The 19,912-nt window shown below is 53.9% G+C and overlaps 1 protein-coding gene across 3 annotated transcripts in view; it reads right to left on the bottom strand.

Moving 5' to 3' along the window:
- PRKCB (protein kinase C beta) overlaps positions 1-19,912 on the bottom strand; it is a 233,916-nt gene that overhangs the window by 12,650 nt on the left and 201,354 nt on the right. For all 3 annotated transcript variants that reach the window (XM_033101075.1, XM_033101074.1, XM_033101076.1), the window contains 4 exons: positions 18,663-18,801; positions 15,302-15,382; positions 14,946-15,053; positions 10,444-10,584 (listed from right to left, as the gene is read on the bottom strand). In XM_033101075.1, the coding sequence (XP_032956966.1) occupies positions 10,444-10,584; positions 14,946-15,053; positions 15,302-15,382; positions 18,663-18,801 (469 nt within the window). The remainder of the gene's footprint in view (positions 1-10,443; positions 10,585-14,945; positions 15,054-15,301; positions 15,383-18,662; positions 18,802-19,912) is intronic.

Genomic DNA, 19,912 nt, shown 5'->3' with positions numbered 1-19,912 from the left:
TTGACTTGGCCTGTGTTTTCCCAGCTGTGATTGTCACAGGTCTGACAGTGAGGCAGGACAAGGATTATCTGCACCTAACGTAATTTGAAAAGTGAACAGTGAACAGGTCAGGGTCGTACAGGGCAGAGGAGACGAGCCAAGATGCAGAGTCTGGCTTTCCATGACGTCCCACTGCCTCGTGAACTATCCTTCACCGGGTGGCGTGGATTTTAAAGTTAAGCTGAGCTGGGTGCCGAATGTGGCACCAGCAGCCCCCAGCCATACAACCTGTAGCTAAGCTCCCTACGCCATTTCCTGTCACGGCCAACGGACTTGCCTTGTGGGGTGCGGTGACAGTGACGTGATAAAACGCACAGAAAATATCGGACGTGGCAGCTGGTAGCTGGTGCCTGGGTGCCACCTGGGTGCCACCCCGCCCATCCCTATCCAGTGAGCTAGACTAATGGGTGCGGCCGAGCTCTGGGGACAGAGGGGACCTGCAGGCTCGGTGACACCCCCACCTACCCTAGACTATGACCGCTGTCATTACGGCACACAAAACAAAACCTTTCCACCAAGGTGGTGCGACAGTGAGGGAGCTGGAAGGGGAAGCCAGCCCCCGGGTCTCCCCATTACAGGAAGAGAGGAAAAGATGCGTGTCCAGGGGCAAAAGGGACACCTTTCCACTCCCACCCAAGCCTCACTCTTTGGAAAGACATTTCAAGCAGACTCACATACCGCCTATGATTTGCTGTTTTTCATACCCTGGTTGGGAGCATTGTGTGGTTGTTTTAAGAAACTGCACCTGTAAATATACAAGGAATATGCTTTTTTCTCTCCCTTTCTAGGTCATGGACGTGTCTCCACCCTCCAAATTCCACTGACATCAGAAGTCTCCATGGAGTGGGTCTTCCCACCGGGAGCGGCTGTGGAGGTCGAAGGAACATCAGCGAGTGCAATGCCAGCAAAACAAGGGAGAAAAGGGGCTTAAAAACGAGGGCAGGAGTCTGAACTTCTCCTCCAGATACGCGCACATGTCCAGGAACCCAGGAAGCTATTCAACGAACGGAGCCGATTTCGACGTGCTGATAAAAACAACGCCTGAGATGGAAGGGAGAGAGCAAAGCACAGAAATGAAAGCATGCTCCCTCCGAGCACGGGAAGTGCTGCGGACGTTTCTGTGCTCGGACACGTCTCTGAAGGTCGCACCAGAACGTGGGCTCAGTGGGTCGGTGCGGGAAGAACCAAGGAGCCAAGCCAGGGGCTCAGGGGGCCTTCACGTCACTGCACAGCTTCTGCTGCCGCTTAAATATTTCACTTTTTCAGATGTTTGTTTTTCAGGAGGGAAGATCAAAGCACCCAACGACATGGGAAGGTCAAGAAAGACAAGACACGTCTAGGAGAGGAGGCTAGTTTTGGTCACAGCTGACTCAGTGAGGGAAACTGCAGTGGCGTGGTGGGGGCGGAAGCCCGATGGCAATGGCCTGAGGACAGATTGGATACGTGTCATAATGAAGTGGGGGTAGCAAACACCGGCGACTCTTTCAGAAGCGTGCACGAGCATCTGGGGCAGCAGCCCGGTAGTAGGAGGAGGGACCCCACGTCGGAGGGCAGGGATTTTTAAGAAGACAAAGACGTCACGCTTCCGTGTTGAGGTGTCCCCTTCCGTCAGAGGGGACATCTGCTGGTGTGGCCACTCAGTGGGCCCTGCCTCTTTTTCTGGCACTCCTCCTCCTCCTCCCTCGAGGCGTCTGGTTTAGACGGGGGAGAGCCAGTCCTTTGGCTGGTGACCCAGGCCTGGCCAGTCAGCACGTCTCCTCCCCCTGGCATTTGACGGCTTTCGAGATGCCCACATGGCCCCGTATCGTCCAGTAAGACTGAGCCCCAGGCTGCTGGGAGTTTTAGGACAAGAAAGCTCTTTTTGGCAAACGTTGCTAAGATAAGTAAGTCTGGAGTAGCCACGTGCCTGAGAAAGCCTTCTGAGAATGAAGAATGAAATCCACACAGAGGAAAGCAAGCCCAAGGGGAAAGAGAAAACGGGTTCCTTTGGACATTACTGAGACCCTGCATCCAGCCACAACCGAACACCCCGAAAAACTGTTGTTGTTTAAATGGCAGTTGGCATCAGGCTCCTATCTGTCACTATACGAGCTTTGGTTAACATAGAGGGGGGCTGAAGGCAGAGCGGACAGAGGACATATGCAGAGGGAAGGGGAAAACAGGGGTTCGGAGCAGGAGGGGAGGGGGGACACACAGAAGGAAGGGGACCAAGGAGGCCCTGATGACACACAGGGACAGGGAGGGTGCAGGAAGCTGGGACCCCCCACCCATGCACCCAGGGGTACCCACTGGCCTTAATTTCCCGACCAGTTGGGACCGGACCTGCGATGGGACAGCCTGCTTTTGTGGGGACACAGAGGGGCCAAGTGACTCGCCCGTCTTCACTCAGCTGCTGAACTGCAAGGCTGGTGTTTGCATCCTGGGTCCATTTGACTCTCGATTCACATTCTTTCTGCACGACTCAGTCTCCCTGGGTCCACGTGCTCGTCTCCTCAAGTCCCCTGCCTCCGCTTTTGGCCAACAGCTTTCTGGGGCATTGTGGTAAGAATTACACCCTGGACAGGGTTGGACGGCAGAATCCTTCATGGACGTTCACTCCACAGAGCACATCCCCCAGGAAAGTATCTAAACTCAGGACTGGACCCGGAGAAGTTCAAACCCCACGCAACGAGACGAGAGGAGAAGCCGAGAGGCCGTAGGGGCCGAGAGGAAGGGCTTTGGAGGTAAAGAAATAGGACTTTCAATTAAAGGGGCACTCGGACTTCCTAGCTGTGTGACCTCGGGCAGGTTACTTAACCTTGCTGGGCCTGTTTCCTCAAGTGAACAGAGGAGGCAACAGCAGCACTGGTTTCCTGGGGTTGTTGTGAAGGCCCTGAAAGAGAGCGTGCTCTGCTCGCTAGTAAAACCGAGGGACTTCACAGCATGCGTCGGACTGTCGTCCTGGGACGGCCGTAGGCAGCATTATGGGAAGTCCCGCGTCCACTGAATGCAGTGAGCTTTCCTGGCCCTGCTCCGAGGAGTCTCGTAGGCGAAACTCCGGACCCCTTTTTGCTCATCCATAGAATGGGGGGGCGGGGGGGCGTGGAACCACACTTCTGAAGTGTGTTTCGATTCTCAGCTTCGACTACATTCCAGCAGTTCCTGCCAGACGCAGCCTAAGAATCCGCGCTCTCCCCAGCACGGGACCGTTTGGTCTGCGAGTTCGGTGTGACCTGCTGGCTTCTGTGCGGCGGAGGGAGGCAGGGACACAGCTCAAAGCCATGTACCTGGCAGGGCATGTGGGAATGTCACGGCCCAGAAACCTGCCCCTTCAGAGCACCCCAAGGGAGCCGGGTTGGATCTGTGGTTTCCACGGGTGGGTGGGTGGATGGATGGACAGAGACAAGCAGACGCACGCCAGGTGTTGTGTCCTGAACGACGCCTGGCTATTTGTCAGTCAGGGTGCACCTGCAGCCGACTATTTCTGCAAACCCCCCACGCGGGGGCCCCAGAAGAACAAACAGCCCCGAGTGGGGACGTGGCCATTCCTTGGTGAGCCTGTCGGGAGGACGTCTTTCCTGACGCTGTCAGACGCCACTCAATGGCGGCTGTGTTTGTCAGCCTCGAAATGAGAGCCTCAAGGAAACAAGTGAGGTGGACGGACGTCTTTTAACAGCCTGCCAGTGATTGTACAGGTGTGACAAGGCTCCTGGTTGGGGGCAATGTGTTAAAATAAACCTAAGATCATTTGAGTCGTGAGAATACTGAGTCTCTGGCGATTACATAAGAGACACCATTGGAGGGTGTTATCCTACCTCGGACACTGGTGTTTAGGTGCAATCAAAACCTCAAGGGGGGCTCTGTGTGCTTCTAACAATCTTGCCAAGGACTCTGGGCAGCCTGGCCGCCACACGTCCAGTCTTGGCTCTGCCCCCTGCCAGCGGCTGACCTTCAGCAGAAGTCCTAACTAACCTTTGCGAGCTCCCCGCACTCACCCGCTCTGTGGTGACGACACCCACCTCATGGAAAATTAGGTGAGGTGACGTCTGGAAGGCACTGAAAACAACCCGACGTCTCTTCCTGTTTATCTGAATCACACAGTTTTTAGGAGACTTGTTAAACCCCGATTTCCCAAAAGGGACTGTCCTCTCGAGCATTTGGTCCTTTGGGGGAGCGAGGTTCTATTCTGAAAGAAATCACCGTAGGTAAAAGGGAGATCCCGCTCTGAAGCCTTGGATGTGGAGATTTAATAGCCGACACACAAAGGTTACACGTGTGCGGTTTCCATTCAGAAATGCCAGCTCATCAAACGCACTTCCCGACACAGACACACGAACACGCACGCGCACGGTGCAAAGGACAGTTGGGTGAGTTGGGTGTGGAGGAGTCCATCACATGGACAGAACTGCAGCTCACTAAAGCCCCACCTGCCATGTCTGACTGTAGCTCCACGAACGATGTTTCCGGGTGACAGAATTACCCAGAAACCAAGTCCTGGGCTGCGAGCGTTGTGACCCAGCTTCTGAAGCCGAGCGGCACTTAACTCCCAGAGGGTGCGGGTGGTGGGATGTCGTCAGATAAGCTGCCAGGATTTTGGAAACGACGTGAAAGGAAAGGCTGGGACCCGGGAGAGTGGGGACAAGGGGCCCTGCCTTTTCAGGTCGTCAGGCTCTGAGGCTTTCCCGACAGGCAGATGCCTCAGAGCCCGACGGGCTCCAGGCAAAGTGAAGACGAGGATGGGTCAGAAGCGGCCACCTGTTGTGCTGGGAGTTGCAGAGTGTGAGGCCTGACAACCAGGCTGCACAGAAGGAGGGCGGGAGGGCACTGATGACGCCCACATACTGGTGCCCGTGACGCCCACGTAGTGCCAATGGCTGCCCGTGACGAAGGACGTGCCCGTCCTTACTCCCTGCCCGGAGGAAGCTGACAACCAGACCTAGAGCCGTAACAGCCACGTGCACTGGCGGGCGGGTGGCCGTCACCCCGCGGCGTGCAGCCCTCCGTGACTATAACGAAGCAGGGCGTCTGGCCGCCTGCTGACTTTCCTCCCACTTTTCAATTTGCTGCATCTGTGCTCCAGCCAGGAAAGCTGACGCAGAGTCTGCCTCCTGCGGGGGGCCGCTGCCGCCTTGAGCCCAAGCTCGGTGTCCCCACCTCGCTATCCCCATAGGGAGCCCTGCGTTACGGGTAACGGACATGACTGGCTTCACCAAGGCAGTTTATAGGGATACGCGAAGGCCGTCGGAATCTGTCAGGCTTTCCGGTTTAAATAGACCGCTGGGAGGTTACATAGCACCACACAGGACACGTCCCCCAATAAAACCAGCCCTCCCGCCCGCCGTGGGGTGGCCTCAGTGCACCCTTGACGAGGGCACGGCCACACTCCGGGAACCGCCCGGCTCCAGCCCTCAGCCCCGGGACCCTTCCGACTGCCTGTGATTTACTCGGACAGAAGTACAGCTGTGCCCTGTGCTCGGCAAAGCCGCTCTCCGAACTCCAGCCGCTTTCCCGACGACCTGTTTCCTTAGCTTTTCCTGCTTTCCACCAGCACCCACACCTGGCGACCCCACGTCACACCAGAGGGGCAATTATGAGGGGCTGAAGGGACTCTCCTTCATCCACCCCTCGGGTCCTACAAAGTGCCAGGAACGGGGCGGGGGCTGGGGGTCCAAGACGAACACCCCCCGGCTGCGCTGTCCTGTCCCAGGGCCATCGCCGCTGCCTGAATTACTGCAAGAGCCTCACAGCTGGTCTCCTGCTTCACCCCTGCGTCTCTGGGAGTCAGAGCGATCCTTTAAAATCCCACAGTCAGATCCTGCTAGTTCTCTGCTCACAGCCCTGCGACAGCCACCCGTCTGGCTGGAGGAGAAGCCAGACACCCGTCGGTGGCTGGCGCCGTCGGCTCCACCGCGGCCACGCTGGTCTCTTCCCCTTTCACTCTCCCCCATCCACTCCGGGCCTGTGCACCTGCTGCCCCCACTCGCACGACTCCCACGCCCCCAGGTACACACATGCTCACTCATTCCCTCACTGTCTTCCCATCTTTGCTGGAGTGTCCCTTTCTTGGTGAGGCTCTCGGACGGGCCTGTTTAAGACTGCCCTCTCCCTGACACGGCTCTCCCAACACCCCCTGCCCCCCAATAAACGCTCATCGACTTCTAACATATCCACTGACCTCCGTAATTATTACTGCCCGCCCACTCTGAATACAAGGTCCACGAGGGCAGGATTCTGTGTGTTTACTGCCACTGTCTCCAGCACCTGGCACAGTACTTACCGTCAGTCAATGCCCGCTGGATGGATGACCTGGGGCGCCTGGCAACGTCTCTCCAGAGCCAGGGCACACTGGTGACCGGCCACCGCCCCACCACGCACCCAGCCACACTCTCTGCCCCCAGCACACGCTGCCATGGGGCAGCCTGCCGTGTACCCCGGGCCACCGTTACCAGCACTGACGTGTATGCACCCCAGTGCAACCCTCCCTGTGCCACACGGCTCTCCAATGACAACAGGCCCTGCCACCTGGCTCCTGGGCCGGTGGTTCCCATGGAACCACGTTCCAGCCCCTGCTACACAAAGCCCGTGGCCAGCAGCCTCCGCTCCCCTGTGAGTGTGCGAGACACGCGGCACCTCAGGCTGTCCCCAGACCAGCGGAGTCAGAAGCCACATTTTAATCAGATACCTAAGAGTAAGAAGCTCTGCTAGGCACCCGGGCAGCGGCCTGAACGACGACAGACGAGGAGTGACCGTCTCGCCATCCTGAGCCCAACAACCAGGCACTGTGCCAGCGGATCCTTCCCCAGCTCCTCAGTGCACGGCCACACGATACCACGCCAGGGGCACTTCAAATGACAGCTCTGTACAAACAGGGTGGCACCTTCCACAACAGCCAATTCATCGGAGATACCCTGCTGAGCATGAGAAAACACCTGTACACTGATGCAGGCCCCGGGGACCCCTGTGTCCTAGTACAGGGCAGGGTGGTACCCTATGTTAGAGCCACTCATTCATTCATTCATTCATTCATTCATTCATTCATTCATTCATTTATTCAGTAAAGCGACAGAGCACCTGTTATCACTGAGCCGTAGGCTAAGCACTGGTGTTCGGCAGGGAAAAGGACGTCACAATCCTTTAATCTCATCAGAAAGACAGGCCTGATGCTGAACGAGAAGTCACGACAAAGTCTGATGAGTCTGTTGACAGGACATTACCGTGGCCCATGTTTCCTATTGGGAACAAGAGCCTCTGAGCGGGTGACATTCTGCTGATTTGATGAGGGGAGAGGAGGGAGGCCCAGCAGGGGTGGGGGCTGGAGAAGGACGGGGATGGCTCAGCTCCCCCACGCGTGAGGCACTGAAAGCTCAGAAACGCTGCTTCTTGTCAGGAGCTGAAGTTGGGGCAGAGGTTGGACCTTGGAAACCCCCCCAAAGCCACGTATGCTAAGGAACAGGCATTATTCAGGGGCAGCAGAAAGCCATGGGGCGGGGGGGGGGTGGCTGAGAGCAAAAGTGGGACATAATAGACGCACATTAAACAGAAAATGTCCTCAGGACCCGGAAACAGCCCACCGAAGCTAGTACATATGCCAGTACCTCCGAACACCGCGCGGCGAACGGCTCCTTGCCGCCACGAACGACGGCACCGAGAGCAACTTGTAAAACCCACTTCCAGGGATTTTAAAGCACCTGCTCTAACAGCAGCCTCCGCGGACGTCAGAATAAACCCCTCGATTACTGCCGCGCGTCTCCATCTAATGGCCCGCGTGGATCAGGCCCCGGCAGACACACACGTGCCCCACAGGGCACCTGGAAGTCCACGTCGGGGACAGCGCACCCCACGCACGCACGCACACCCGCTGGAGATTCCTGCTAATCTCTGTAATCTTTTTATGTTTCCACGGGAAGCAAGCTGCCTCGTCCTAAGCACCTCCTGGAGCCAGACACTGGGCTTTCTGGTCATTATCGCTTAGCTGGAACATTCGGAAGATCGGACCAGTCCCAGGCAAGGTGGCGGCCAATGACCAGAACTCATGGCAGCTGGCTGAATGCCAACGTGACTTTGAGTGCTCACGACCCCAGAGGTTACACACTGACAATGCTCGGCCACCGATGACGCGTGGATCTGTTTTTATTTGGTCTGATTTGCGTTTACGAGTTTGTGGCCAATATAACAAAAACTAGTGCGAGTTCACATAAAAATCCTGATGAGGACGGGCCAGGGCGGATCCGGCTCGCGGAAGGCGCTTCTGAGCCGGGAGCGGGCGGGTACCTGAGTCCCCTGGAGGCCGCCCTCTGAGCTTCTGATGTCCCCAGGAGATGCTGACCCAGCGGGTCAGGGGACCACACGTTGGAAACCACTGCCCTACAACGAAAGCACGAACCCCAAATGTCACTCACTGGGTTCAGTGCTGGTGGGGACGGGAGCGTTTGCATGTTTCCGCTGGCTGAGTGAGGCGCAGTGGGGTCCACGTTTGGAGACATCACGTTTGGAGACATCACAAAACCCACAGGAGCTGTGCCCACCTCCAAGCTCCCAGTTTCCAGAACGGACAACCTGGTCTTCTCTTCTAGGCTGTCGTCGGACCTTTTGCCAAATGGTTCAACAAACCTGACGATGCTGCATCTGCCGGCAGGGCCCCACCCAGCCCCGTGTGGACACACGGACGGGGCCTTCAGAAACCGCTTCAGCAGGACTGACACTGCCCGTCAGAGACGCCGCACCCCGGACAGCGACCAACGTGACACCGCAAATCCCCCTCAACTCTCTCGGCGTGCCTACTATGTACCAGGCACGTACTGAGGGCTTTCTGCATATAACGGCCCTCTGAGGGAGAAACCGGGACCATCACGGGATTACAGACGATGAAACCAAGGAGCAGAGAGGGGAACTGACTCGTCCAAGCCCCCAGCTCCAGAAAATATCAAGAGATTGTTTGTTGGACCCCCTGTGTCCACTGAGGGAGCACTGGGCTCAACCTTGTATCTGCATTTTAAGATAGACGCTGATGACCTGGAGAAAACAGGCCCGCGGGAGGTGACGGCATATGGGACATGTCTGCAGGTGTGTGTGCACATGTGGGGCGGGGGGCGGTTACCTTGGAAATTACAGGATGTGGGAGCAGAGGGCCAGCAACGCCGGAAGGATGACAGAACAGGCCCTAGGGGTGGCAGTCCTGGGGATGCTGAAAAGTTTGCAACAATTGGAAAGGCCACGAGTGGAACTGGCTTCCTAACACCAGGAAGTGTCCGGGGAGAAACGGGACCCCCAGGGGTGCTGCGTTCTAATCCTTTGGGGTGCGCAGGTCCGGGGAGATGGGAGAATCAGCGGGAGGCTTTCTACCTGCTCGTTGCCCGGGTGCCTCTGATAGAGTCGGACGGTCTGTATCCTTGCTCCATCACAGACTGGCTGAGTGATCGCAGACCGAGCACTTCACCTCTCTGAACCTCCATTTCCTCTCCCATTACGAGGAATAACAGCACCGGCATAGTAGGTCATCATGAGGATTTAATTAGATGCTACATGTGAAAGGCTTAATATGGTGCCTGGCGCATAATGAGTGGCCACGAAATTAATCTGAAATAACTACCACTATCATTTTCTTCATCCTAACACCCGAGACCCTTACAACTTCCGATGTCAGTGACGATATTTACGCTCACGGTTCAGTTTCAGTCGGCAGCTTTATAGCCCATCACAAAGCCACCAGGTCTCCACTCCACTTAATCTAACAGAGAAAACCCTTGAAGCAGAATCGCAGTTCTGATTCATTGGGGGCTGACAAGTACTCCCTGCCGAGTGTTTGGGGATGGAAATCCCTCCCTCGGCGCCCGATGGTGGGAACGTGACACTTTCATTGTTACGTTATGAAAGTTATATCAAAGCCATAGCTGTACCCACAGCCTCCCGGAGGTCTGTGAGCCGTGGCTTCTGCCTGCCTCTCTTGCGCAGCTTGGGGGAGCCAGCTGGGGGTGCCGTCTTTACTGAGTTAGACGTAGTGTATGCTTCAGAATCGAATTTAAATACTGTTGAGATAAACAACACGACCTTTTCAGGGTCAGTATGAAGAGAGAATGACACAGTTGAACCAAGGAAAGCACGAGATGAGATGCTTTGTCACAGTCCGAAAACGGACCTGCACACTGCTCACCAAAGGACCATTCCCCAAAAGTTGCCAGCGAAGCCAGTTACGATAACTGGATCGATAAAACAGAAACTCGGCCTCTGTCGTCACTCCCGCATGTACAGAGGCCGGGCTGCGTGGATGGAAATCTCCATTTCTGTACCCAGTGACTTTGTGCAGACATGTGAGACACTCCAGGGGCCGCCTCCAATCGGCCCCCCTGAGAGCAGCGAGCGAGCACCACCGCCCAGGCAGGGAGACTCGGTGGGGCCCGTGGGGCCGACGGCCAGAGGGTTACTTACGGCTTTCGGCTTGTATGGTGGCTGAATCTCCTTGCGCTCGAGTTTCTCCCAATCGATGTACCGGAAGAAAGCGTGCTCTTTGACGTCTCGTTCGCCTTCAGGTCCACAGCCCAGGCGTTTGCCGGGGTGTTTGGTCATCAGCTGGGAGAGAGAGAGAGAGAAACGTTATGTCTAATGAAGAAGAAGAAGCCGCGTGAGACGTGCAGCAATGATTCCTCTAGTGCGTTAGGGACGAAAGTGCCCTGAAGAGCCCTAGTTCATTTCTACTTTTTGCTTTTCCTCCCAGCAATCATTTCCTGGCCAGGCCTTTATGGCAGGAGGACCAGAGCAAGCTCTCTCACGGTTAATCAAACCTAAGCTTGAAGGAGGGGGGCCCGAATTTCACGTTAGAAATGGCACACGATGTCTTTTGGCTGAAGAAGGAGTTTTATGCAATTACAGGCACATTGAAAGAGAAGGGTGTCGACCTGTTCAACTTCTCCTCCCCCCACGAGGAAATTGGAGTCTGACTAAGGCTATGGCACATGCATTCAGATAATACTGGCATTTCTCAGTAAAGCCCTTGTGAAAATGATAAAACAGAAGAAAAAATATTAGTCCCCTGGGCCCAAGTTTCAAGTAATTACTTTCTGAAAGCTCATTAAATAGCCCAAACCTAGCCCAGCTCATTTCTCTTGTGTCACACATGATACTCAACTCCGCTGAGGTTTCTTTGGGGTTCAATTTATATTACTTAATCATCAAAGGCCTCCATCTCTGGGTCTCTGAGCCCGTGCTACGTAACAGTATGAATAGATGCTCCACAATGAAACCAGACAGACTTCCTCTCGCAAACAAATCTTAAAGTGGCTTGAAAATATCTCCATCTCAAGACTTCAGCAAATGCACGTAGTGAAGCCAGAGGAGTTGGTGATTGGAAAAAAAAAAAAAAATGCCGACAAGAGGGCATCAAAAGGGGAAACAAAAGCAATCGGGACAGAGGAGTCCAAGGGCATTCCCAGACAAGAGGCCGTGGCGTCAGAAGCCTTAGATGTGGGCCCAGGATTTGTGGATGATGGAAGGGAGGGTCCCCGCAAGTGACACCGACTCTGCTGGACGTTCAGCTCAGCGTGATTCCTGCTTACAAGATCCCTGGTCGTCAGAAACCAGCCCACCCCCCGTACACACATACGGACAAGCACATTCGTTCCACATATGCTTCATCTTCTAGGAGAAAAATACTCGGGCACTTAGGTTCTAAGCTCCTTTTTCAGTCACAGGCCCGATCTTGCCCGATTTCCACAAGAACCCAGTGCGTTGGGTAGATTCCTTTTCCCATTTGAAGGACGGGGCAGTGGACACTCAGAGAAGTGGGGAGGCGTCAGAGGAAGCAAGTGGCACAGCTGGGATTGGATTCCGCCTCTAACTCCAAAACCTGGGCTTCGAAGCGCAACGGGGGAGCTCTTGGCATGTGTTCCTGGCTTGGCGTGGTCGCGAAAGGTTAAGGGAGGGTGGGAAGATTGAGCCACGCCTTGACATTTGTGCAGGATTAGGGTGGAGGAGGGAAGGGCTGGGACATCCTGGCTACGAATGCCACAAATACTATCACATCAGGAATGTCTGCGCTGCCCTGAGCGCGCTCCAACCCACCGCCCTCCTCCCTCACAACACTCTGGGGTCTCAGCAACCACAGCCCTCATCCCACAGAGAAAGTGAAGGAGTCACCTGTCCTGCGTCAGAGCTGCCTGAGCCCACGTGCCTGCAGGCCCCTCCTCTACTCTCTACTTGTTTTCACGCCGACGTGCGGCCCAGGTGGGCTTCTGTCTGCTTTGCGTTTGTTCAAAGTGGGAGTGGCAATCTGAGCAAGGACGTACTGACTGTTTGGGGGGGGGTGGGGGGTCTTTCGTGGGCTGAATACAGAAAGGGCATGCTCAGTTAGAATGGGAGTGTTTTCAAAAGCCTCGCTCAATTTTCCTGTGAGCAGGAGGACGCCATGGAAGAAAAGGCACTGCAGGCAGCAAGCCGCGTCTGCCCGGCTCCGGCTCTGCCCGACGTGCCTGAAGCCATGCAGACAGCTGGATCTATCAGTGTTCCCGGCTCTGATCGACGCCCGGACGCGTCCCCTGGGGCTGCTGCGCAGGAGGAAGGGTGGGGATGTCGGCTTGAGCATCACGTCAGTCCTTCTTTGGAGGCTCAGCCTTGAGGAAAGAGCCCACACTGGACTCAGAAAGGTCCCCAAACCCAATCGTCAGAAAGTCACCCCACTTAACCCTGAAGGTTATGGGTCCTACACGAACAGAAATGTGCTCCATCACGGAAACTGCTAATTGGAGTGGAAGCTGAATGCAGCTGACCTGGAAACCCGCTCTTCTCCGTGACCCACTTTGAACCCCCGGCTGCCCAGCTCCCGAGGAGCTGTGCGGGGGAAGGTCCTGAGCATGTGCTAAGCACCCACTGTGTGCCCACACCACACACGGAGCTTTCTCATACGTCACCTCATTGAACGCTCTCGAAAACTCTGCTCGATGCCTGTCATTATTCCACTTTTAGAGATAAAGAAACGAAAGCCATAGAGTCAATAATACAGTAACAACTATGTATGGTGCCAGCTGGGTTCTCGACATTATAGAAATGTCTAACCACGAATGCTGTACACCTGAAACTAAGATAAAATAATATTGAATGTCAACAATAAAATTTAAAAAATTAAAAAGAAACAAGATACTTAAAGAAAAAAAAGAAAGAGAGAGAGAAGAAGAAACAAAAGCCTGGAGATGCAAAGTAACTCGCTCAAGACTACACTCCGAGGAAGTGAAGGGGCGGAGGTTTGCAAATCCTCTCTTGAGCTCCCGAAGCCCCCACGTGAAAACGTCCTCTCGCGGGGGATGCACTCAAATGCCAGAAGGAGCCCGGGAGGTAACACGGTGGTGCCAGCATTAGAAACAGCACCAGTCGTAGCCCAGCGGTTCTGCAGCTGAGCACTGCGTTCTGTCCTAAGTGGTTCAAGAGGCGAACCCCTCTGCTCACCCAGGACCCCACGTGCACGCTGGCCATTGTCCCCCTTCTCGAGAACTCCCCGGCAGTCACAGGGCTGATGACGCCGGGATCGGGATTGGAGCCCAGATGGAACGGGGCCAGAGGGGGATTTCTGTGGATGGGAGAGGGCCCGGCCTCCCTAAAGGGTGCACTGGCTCCATCCAGGTGATGTACTTGGCAGGGATGCCACATCAGTCTGGCGAGATCGCACGTTTGAAGAGAAACTGGAAGGCTGAATGTTTATGGGAAACCTCCTGATTTTTAAATGCTGGCAATCACTAAACTAAAAGGTCAGGGGATGACCTCCTCCCTCTCCCTCCCTGCATGAAATGTCCATAGGGCTCCAGCCTGACCTTTCTCCGTGCCCTCTTTTCCTATAAGCCGTAATCTCCTACTCAACCTGGAGGTCTCAGCTCTCTGCTTCTGCCTCACACCCTCAAAGAAAACATTTCCCACCAATTCAGTGGAAGACGTTAGAGGCCGAGACTAACTCTCGCATGGTTTCCCCAGGATATTTGCATCTGAACCTAGGCGGCCAAAACCCGAAGCTTAGGTGATTCGCGAGGAGTGGGGATTCTAGCCAAGGGGTGAGGTGCTTGTAGACTGAGCGGCTGGCCCAAGCTGCCTGAGTTGTCCTGTGTTCTTTCACCCCAGCTCACACGGCTTCTGACAGGAAGAACAGTGCTGGTCGGGCAATGGGAGATCTGCATACACCCTGGATCCGGGACCGGCAGCCGGGCTGACGCAGACACACAGGTGGGACCCACACGCAGGCAGAGCCACGCTCTAACTTTGAGGAGCGGCCCGCCCCACGGCCTGCTGGGAGGTGAATGCCTGGAAAAGGCAGCATTTCTGGGCCACGTTCTCCGGGGATCTCACAGTGTTGCTTTCACACTTCCATCAGAGTTGAAAAGTTACCACACTCGGATAATAGGTTTAAAGGCATAAGGTTTTCAAGCCACATGGGGACCTTTTCAAAATGCACATGCCCAGGCTTGACCTCTGGGCTGAGGCGGAGGTTTGTGCGTGCTGAAAAAGCACGTCAGGTCATCCCGATGGCCCCAAAGGTGAGGCCACTGACCTCCAGGGACCTGCCCCGGTCCTGGCCTGACAACAGGGCACCACAAACAATCCTTCCTTGGTATGAGCCACATGCCCCTGCAGCAGAGGGCACGCTGACGGCTGAGCCGTGGCACGCCTTCCGGTGCGTTCCATTCTCAGGCGACATCTCTGCGCTTCCTACCTCATGGATTCCATCGGTGTTCCCTGAGCTGGACAGAGGCTGGGGCCTGAGCGGGAGGGGCGGGAGGGGGCCCACCAGCATCCAGACGCTGCTGCGGGCAGACCTCCAGGGTGGCGCTTTTGTGCCAACAAGCCCTTTGCTCTGGGAGGAAGCAGGTCCAAGCCAGGGCTTGGGGTTGGCGAGTGCGGGGAGGGGTGTCCTGGTAGGTGGGGTCCTGGCCCCCGAGCTCTGAGGGCTCACTCACCCCTTTGCAAATGGCCACGGCTTCTTTGGACATCGACTTCGGATAAGCCACGTTGTGTTCCATGATGGACTGGAAGAGTTCGTCCTCGTCCTCCCCTTCGAAGGGCGCCTGTGGGACAGAGGGCACGGTGGAGGGAGGGGGACTCCTGCCCGAACCTCCCCGGCTGCCCCCACCCGCAGGGCCTCCTCCCTGGGGCCGAGGGAAACGGGTCAACAGACGCGGGTAAGCCACGGCCGTGCACGTCAGAGCGGTTCAGATGTGCGAACGTGGTACGAAGCCGAGACTTGCTTCACAAGAGAGCACACAAATGGAGCTCGGGGAGGCCTGTTCTCACAGATCGCTTACGAGTCGCTTACCTGCCCGGCCAGCATTTCATAGAGCAGGACCCCGAACGCCCACCAGTCCACTGACTTCCCATAGGGCTGATAAGCAATTATCTGGAAAACAGAGGCATTCCATCAGGGAGGCGTGCGCGTTCCTGAACACACACCTCCGTGACGTGACAGTGGACCACCAGTGGGGGCGGGGGTTGGGGGGGGGCGGCCTTTGCCTGTCACAGTCCCAGACGTGGGCCCCTGGCTAAAGGAGTGGACAGGGAGCCTGGAGTCCACCCACGCGGTTTCTTTACCTTCCGGAGACGGATAACCTTTACAGAGGTACCTGCAGAAGAAAAACCATCTGTGCATGTCACATTGCCTTTCCGAAGCGCTTAGTGTGGGTGTTATTTTTAATGTTAACAGCGAGTGTGGCCTTTTTAAGGGGAAATGCTGTCTGCTGCTCAGCACAAAAGTGAGATCACTTACACAACAGTGTGGACGTACTTAACACAACTGCACTGTGCACTGAGAAAGGGCCACGACGGTCCATTTCGCACGCTTTCATTTCCCAAAGCGAAACTTCTTCAACTTCAAAAAGGTAATCGCATATATTCAGATTTTACTATTTAAAAAACTCAGATAAGCTTAGAAACTACAGTGAAAATCACCCATAATGCTTTACCAAGAGAAAAATGGCGACTGACAACTTGGTCCATTTCTTTCTAGGTTCCTTTCTATTCGCACACACTGAATTCTGTGCGTACGTATGTGTTTTACATAAAGAAACACTTTAATATGTGAAATTTTAATAAAGTGTTTGTCACTTAAAATTTCTGGGCTAATGTTTAGGCACCGATGTAATCAGTGTTTGCCTCTGCACCGCACTCCACCAAAACCTATTTGGTCGATTCCCAATTGGTTAGGTTTCTTCTGATGTTCCAGTCCAGATCCTTGCAATTAGATGCTTGGATGTTTGTCCAATTATTTTCGTAAGATAAATTCCTAGAAGTAGAGTTGGTGGATCGAATGGTATGTACAGTTTTCAGGATTTTTGATATACTTATTACCAAAGTGCCAGGGCACGGCAGAGTCTAGGGTAGCTGCGACCACCCGGGTTTTAGAATGTAGGGTGTAAAACTATCGAAGGGGTTAGGAGGTGACAGGGCAAAGGTGAAAGGCCGGGGTTCGAGGGTAAATAGTCCAGATTGGGGATCCTGCCTGCTGTTTTCCAGTGTGGGACCTTGAGAGAGGTCACTGGACTTCGGTAGATCTCAGTTTCCTCAAACACCAAAGGAAGTTTATCGTAGTATTTATGTCATAGGGTTTTGTGAGGATGGAAGAGAAACATGTGCCTCTCCCTGGGTATGCCATCAGACTGTCTGCTGTGACTAGAAGATTCTCCAGCTCAGTGATGGCTGGTTTTGCTCAGTAAGTGTGCCTCACAGGCTGGGTCCGTCTATCAAATGCCATCTCCCCACTCGGCTTCCGCTCTGAGAGCAGGAACGCCCTCCGAGAAGAAATAACTGCCCGAGGCTGGAGGGAGAGCTTTCTGTGAGAACCCTTCTCATCGATAGTGTTTTCACGCATACAAAGTACTTCATGTCTTATTTGATCCTCGTGACAAGCTAATCCTTTTACAAAGGAAACAGAGCCTGGGGAAGGGAAAGAAGTTGCCAGGGGTGATGTGGTGAGCTGACGGCAAAGCCAGAATGAAGGACGGGAATCATATCATTCCATCACAGGCTGGAGGTGGGGTGGCTCCGCGGGACTGGCTCGGGGCCCCACCCGACATGGCCTGGATCCACGTAGGACAACGCGTGGGCAGCAAGAGCTGAGAACTAGACGTTACTGAACTCATGGCAGTTCAAGGACCAGTATCTGAGGTCCTGACTCATTAAACAAGTCATGATACCGAGGTATGCCACGTCGGGAGAACTCCCAGAAAGGGTTAACCTTTTTAAAGGATGACTTTTCAATTAAGTGATACAACACTACCCTGACATTGTGAAAATTTTAAACCAATTAGGCTCAATTTCCCTTTCCCAGGCCGGTTTCCTCGGAAACAGCCAAAGTTATAACATCTGTGATCTTACAGATTTCCTATGCTCTTACACACCTTCATACACACTCAGGAAAGATGCAGCAGTGTTCTGTGTGGAGTTTTCTTTGCCACAGATGGTATCATATTGCACTTGGCAGTCTGCACCTTGACTTTTTTTCTCTTAACATTATGTCTCAGCGATCTTTCCATCTCTCTCTCTCTACACATGTATCTAACTCACTCTTTTGAGTCAGTGGCTAGCAGTTCCCTACTATGAATAATTCTGTCTGTTGGCCCGTCCCCGACCAATGGCCACTGGTCAGGTGAGCACATACGATGTACTGCCCTTCGTAAGACTGCATACCGCAATCTTTCCCAACATAAACGTAGCACATTGATGGTAACCATTCCTTGAGCCTGTCTCCTATTGTTCATTATTTAAAAGCAGTGCTGCAATGAAGAAAGGACTTTAAACACATACCCTTCGACCGTGTGTGTGTGTGTGTGTGTGTGAGTGTGTGTGTAACCAGGTTCCTACAAGGGGAACTGCTTTGGCTGAAGAGAATGCAGGTTTGAAGTTTTGTGCCAAGTGCTTTAGTTACAGGGGGCCTCCCACTGCTATTGTTACACATCAAGTGATGGACAGTCAAGAGGAATTCTAGAATGTCCACTTCCAAGCCTCTGCCGCACGCTCAGTTCCTTAAAAAGCCTAGTCACACATCACATAGCAAGTAACCTTTCTGCACCAATCCCGGGAAAAAGGAAAGCTATCTTTTGGCACAAATTTTTGTACCACGACGTGTTGGGCAAACCCACTCTGCGACTGACCACTTCCTTTTAGAAGGGAGGGGCACCCAAATGAAACCTTCACCCTTTCATTTATTTCTGTGGCGCAAGAAGAACTGTGCATCTTCCAGGGTTCAGCACGACTGCCACATACCTATGAACACACAGATTCTGCATCATATGTCAGCCCAGGACCTCTCTCTCTCTCTCTCTCTCTCTCCTTCCCTCCTCTTAACAAACATTTCCATGTCATAATTAGGTGGGATCAGATGGCCACAAGCCAGAGCAGCTTGATGAAGGATTTCACTGATGTACGGTGGATGGTTCTTTTGAGTTTTATTTAAAATCTCTCCCAAACCTTGATGTATTTTGGGCCTGAGCTTCTGGATGCGTGCTGAGTTGATTTGCATGTGTGATCTGAAAGGAATGTTCTAGAGAAGAGAAGAAGGGCCAGCCTGAGGTGTGCTTGGCAGGTATCTCCCTGGACCCTGCCCAGCTCTGCCGCGGCCGTCGAGGGGGCCGGGGGCCCTCGACACCACATGGACACGTGTTAGGTGTCCCGTCACCTCTCACCTCTGGGGCGATGTAGTCTGGCGTGCCGCAGAAGGTCTTGGTTGTCACGCCATCCCAGATGTTCTCCTTACACATGCCAAAATCAGCGATCTTGATGTGGCCCTCAGAATCCAGCATCACATTGTCAAGTTTTAGGTCACTGTGGTGGACACAAGAATTGAGGGACGTCATTAAAAGCTATTTATTTCAAGCCGACCGACAGCCACACATCGATGTACAAAACAGGGTGCTAGGGGTTGTGGGGCCACCGAGGTGTGTATGAGGCAGCCCTTGTCCTCCAACAGCTTATGATCTGCCAGGGAGACGCAGAAGGGTCCACACACACCCGTGGTTTTCTTTTTCTACGAAGCCAGCTGTGCCAAGTAGCTCACCGGGGCACAGTGAGACCCCAGCTCTGGGAAGAGAGCTCCATAAAAAGCCAAGTGAAGGGCAGAGGATCCAGAGAGGCTTCTTGCATCCAGAAGCATGTCATAAGCTGACATGCAGCACTGAGGGACCCCTTATATTGCATAGGCAGACATATTTTTCAAGAATTTTATTTATTTATTTATTTATTTACATCTGAGGTTCGTGGAGGAAAAAAACCGGTTGAGGGAACTTTATTTAAGGCCAAGTGCTCCGAGCCCTCCCAGGCCAGTTTCTAGGACAGGACCAGCAGTTTCCAGGAATTCTCTCAATCCAAAAGTATTTGTTGCGCACCTACTCTGTGACAGGCCCTCTGCTTGGAGCTGGACACACGCTGTGGACGAGATAAACAAGCATCCTGCTCTTGTTCAGATTAAATTCCACTACAGAGAGAAAGGCAGCAAGGAGCCAAATCTGTAGGCATGATTCGTATAGGTTTGGATGAGTGGTATGAAGAAAATAAAGAGGCTGATGAGACAGTCACTGGGGGAGGTCACCTTACACAGGTGTCACCGAGAACCTAAGGAGGTGACATGTGAGCTTTAACCGAAAGGACATGAGCTGCAGTCTCATTCTTTTATTTCATCTGTGCTGATGAGAAGAGCCCGATATTTCAGGGATCCCTTGCACAGTCCCAGCATGTAGGAGGACTCCAATATCAACACACTTTCCTCCTCCCCAAACACTTTCTTCCAGTCAATACCAATGGGTATGGAAGATCTACGGGCCAGACTCCCTCAATCCCAACAGAAGCCCAACTTCCTGAAGGGTAAAGGGATCTGTGTTCATTTCAGATCTCCACCCATAGTCATTTGCATTGGGTACGGACACCTGTGGTTTCTGCC

Source organism: Rhinolophus ferrumequinum (genome assembly GCF_004115265.2).
Source record: "Rhinolophus ferrumequinum isolate MPI-CBG mRhiFer1 chromosome 15 unlocalized genomic scaffold, mRhiFer1_v1.p scaffold_54_arrow_ctg1_1, whole genome shotgun sequence".
Classification (NCBI taxonomy): domain Eukaryota; kingdom Metazoa; phylum Chordata; class Mammalia; order Chiroptera; family Rhinolophidae; genus Rhinolophus; species Rhinolophus ferrumequinum.
Note: the sequence above shows the minus strand (reverse complement) of the source record. Positions and strands in the feature narration are given on the sequence as shown.